Source organism: Loa loa (assembly GCF_000183805.2).
Source record: "Loa loa unplaced genomic scaffold supercont3.156, whole genome shotgun sequence".
Lineage (NCBI taxonomy): Eukaryota > Metazoa > Nematoda > Chromadorea > Rhabditida > Onchocercidae > Loa > Loa loa.
This window is the reverse complement of record NW_018108336.1, coordinates 809-4,715: the sequence shown is the minus strand read 5'-3', so window position 1 is coordinate 4,715 and position 3,907 is coordinate 809. Positions and strand designations below refer to the sequence as shown.

Sequence of the window (3,907 nt, the reverse complement as noted above, 5' to 3'; positions counted from 1 at the left end):
AAAAAGATGAAAATAAATAATAAGATAAGAATAAACATTAAATAAAATCTTAAAAAGTAAGATAATTATATAAAATAATGATAAAATATATAAAAAGAGCTTGCAAATGAATTTTATAATTGATTAAATTTGAATTTATCATTTAAAATCATCTCATTATTTCAAAACTTTTATTATAAATTCCTACTAAAATTCTTAATTATATCCATTTAAATGATAACATTTTAGTTTTTATCGCATTAATATGCAATTCTGATTAATTACCATATGCATGCAATCATTTGATTCAAACGTTTTTGGAGTTTCCCCTGAATAAATCGAAGAATTAATTCTTTAATCGCTTTTAGCATGATTTTTAAAATTCAATTATTTTAATGATTAAATCAACCGATAAAAGTTATAATTATTTGAGAAAAAAATTAATTCTTCGTCCTTTCAATCTTTTCTAATCACATTCTTTTTTTGCCATTTTTATCGATCTCTATCGTCTTCCCTTTCTTTTTCTTTTCTTTTTTTTTTACTATCTTTAATCTTAACTTTAACTGCACAACTTAAATAGCTTTCTCGAGAATTTTTCCAATTTTTATATTCTCATCCTGCAAACATACATGTTTGTTTGTCATATCTTATTAATTTTTTCCTCTCTCAACAACTATACTATTTCTTAGTTCAAAAATTTTTAGACAGATTAATTCACTCGATCTTTGTTTCTCTTCTTCCGGCAAGACCGGATCTCCTTGCCGGAAGAAGCCCAACCCTACCGCCGGTTAAAATCACAAATTCCAATCAAACCACGAAACATTATCCATTCAAACCAACTATAACGAAGCAATCGTCGTGGCATACCGAAACTACGAGTGAGTTGGATTGAGTTAGTCGGAAGATTTTTCTTGATAGGGGGTACTGGGTAGGTGATTTGTTCCGGCAAGTAGTTCTTTATCACCCATAGATATCATAATTTTCGATCCTACTGCCGATCGATTGATCGACCAATTGATCAATTGATCAGTTGATCAATGGTGAGAGTATTAAGGGATAAAAGGAACTTTTAAAGAAATATTCATCTTTCAATAATAAAACTGATTTCAGGATTGATCAGATCAATGGCAGATGACGAATTGGAAACTTACAAATTATGGCGAGTTCGAAAAACGATTATGCAGGTAATGATTTTCAATTTCATTCGTTCAGGATGATTAATCACTTATAGTGGTACTGTATATTGACAATAAGATAGTGATAAGAGCATCGAACTACTCGATATATACAAGCGGCAAAAATGTTTTCTGCATTGTCGATTGACAAAAACTGAAGGAATATAGCTGAAGAAATTCTTCGGACAATTTTCAGAGAAGTTTGGAAATTGTGATGACAGTTGTGTAGTGCTGATAGGACATTAACAGATTTATAATGATAAAGTGATGGTGACAGTTGTATTATGTAACCGGAACAGTCATGAATGTAGCATAATAAAGTATTGATGATATTTGTAAGAAATGATTTTATGATTAGATAATGATAACTGTGACAGTTCCATATCAAGTTTATGAGCTAGTGATGACGATAGTGGAAATGATAGCTATCCAGTGATAATGGAATAATGGTAAATGTACATATGAATGATAAGATAGTGGTAAATGTATGATTGCTAAAGTAATAGCAGCAAAAAAGTAAAAATCAGTGATCTTATTCCATTCGTCATCATGTGTAATTGCTGAAGTAATCATCATCGTAATCATAGTTAAACGTGTAATGAGTCATGATTAACGAGTCAGCATGATCAATTTTTTGCAGTAAACTATGTCCAGTCGTAATTTCTAAACATTCTATGTTTGATATACACCTTTCTATAGAATGAAATTAAGGCTTGGTTTTATGAGGAAGGCTAATCAATCATTATATCATTATCACACTTCACAGTTTTTTTAGAAGTTAGGTTTTAAAGAAGTTTTTTGAAATTTTGATGCCGTCATGTTTTGCAGATGTGCCATGATCGTGGATATTTGGTAACACAGGAGGAATTAGATCAAACGTTGGAAAATTTCAAGGAAACTTTTGGTGATAAGCCAAGTGAACGACATCCATCTCGTAATGAATTAACTGTTTTGGTAGCACATAACGATGATCCAACGGATCAGATGTTCGTGTTTTTCCCGGAAGATTCAAAAATTGGGATCAAAACAATTAAGGTTAGTAGTTTTTATTTCTTTCCTTGGAATACGCTTTCAAAGCCTGCCTTTTTTGTTCAGAATATCCATGCGGTTGTTCGTATAGTATAGTGCGAACCCATTCCATGTTTTTTTTTTTTTTTGCATTTTCTTTCGCACTTTTTTGCACTTCCAATGTATATGTTAGCGAAATCATTTATCTTTTCAAGGCAATTTGTCAACAAATGCAAGAGCAGGCGATAACACGAGCAATTATTGTCGTGCAAACTGGTATGACTCCTTCTGCCAAACAGGTCAATTTCGTTTTCATAGTTTGCATTTCAGATTCTAAGTGTTTAAGAGTTTTAGTTTGAATTGAATTACAGGTTTTGAACACACTGATATTTCATTTCACTTTTAGATAAGCTAAACATCGGATATTTTACAAAAAAGCATCCAATATAGTCTTTCTATGGCTTATTTATATGGCTTTTAATTCATTTTTTCCCCCTCAATTAGTTATTTGTTAGCTTTTAAGTCGTCGTAAACCATCGTTGATGTTTTTGTTCCTAGTGTTTTTCCTCCAATTTCACAACCATACAGAACTTATTCTTGTCCGTATGTGACGGACTGAATTTAATTTCCTCCTTTGAAACATCTGCTCCGTATCCTGGTGCGGAAACGTACCTATGTTCTTTCTTTGCGCTTCTCAAACCACTTAAAAACTGAACTCCCTTACCACTAACTAGTATATTGAAATTTGCTCGCAGGCAATAGCTGATATGGCACCGAAATATACTTTGGAACAGTTCCTGGAAGCTGAACTTATGGTCAATATAACGGAACACGAGTTGGTACCGGAACATGTTGTAATGACAAATGAAGAAAAGAACGAGTTACTGGGTCGATAGTAAGTTGTACTATTTAGTGCATTATATGATTTACCTGCTTGACTATGATAACGAAAATTTATGACACGAAGAGGTGAATTTAGTCTTAGTGGGAAAAATTGGATTGAAGAGTAAGGATAGCTGATGCTGTATTTTAATGTATTTTTTGTCAATGAAATTGGTCTTTCCTGTAACAGTAAAAGTAAGCTTTCAATGTTATGCAACAGTTTTCTTTGAAATTTGAGTAACAGTACATTCTTTGCCAAAATTTCCATCCGTCTCTGAATGTTTATTGTTAATTCTACTTTTTCAGTAAGCTTAAAGATACGCAATTACCCCGAATTCAGCAGAGTGATCCGGTAGCTAGATATTTCGGTTTACGACGCGGACAAGTAGTCAAAATTATTCGACCATCCGAAACTGCTGGAAGATACATTACTTATCGACTTGTTGTATAGTATATGTGACAAATGTATTAATGTGTTTTCTATTACTTTTGGATTTTTATCTGATTGTTAAATTTTGCAAAATTTTCAAAATCACAAAATTATTGGAGTGGTTAACAGTTTTTTCTTTTTTTTTTAGATTTTATGCATCTTGCCTTTTTCGTTATTTTCGAAGTTAGAAATTTAATTTTGTTACATGCGCTTTGCAGGAATTGTTTTGCTTGTCCTTATTTATTTTTTCAGCTGTTTGTGAATTTTTTATATTGCCTTTATTTCATCGGTTCATATTCTGCGGATGAAATGTGGTCTAACCATATTCAAAAATATTTATGAATAAATAGAGGAATGTATTTTTGCCTGCTAGCTCCACTTTCAAAGCTGTGGCTAGATCATAAGCAGGATTAGCAAGAGTAATAAGCAATCT

The 3,907-nt window shown here is 31.8% G+C and overlaps 1 protein-coding gene across 1 annotated transcript; it reads left to right on the top strand.

Annotated features, from left to right (window-relative positions):
• Positions 1-1,071: 1,071 nt before the first annotated feature.
• LOAG_12762 (DNA-directed RNA polymerase I) lies at positions 1,072-3,495 on the top strand (the record flags this gene model as incomplete). The annotated part of the gene is made up of 5 exons (XM_003148274.2): positions 1,072-1,163; positions 1,983-2,189; positions 2,378-2,461; positions 2,918-3,057; positions 3,351-3,495. The coding sequence occupies exons 1-5, from the start codon at positions 1,104-1,106 to the stop codon at positions 3,493-3,495; spliced, it is 636 nt and encodes a 211-aa protein (XP_003148322.1). The 5' UTR covers positions 1,072-1,103.
• Between the last annotated feature and the right edge of the window lie 412 nt (positions 3,496-3,907).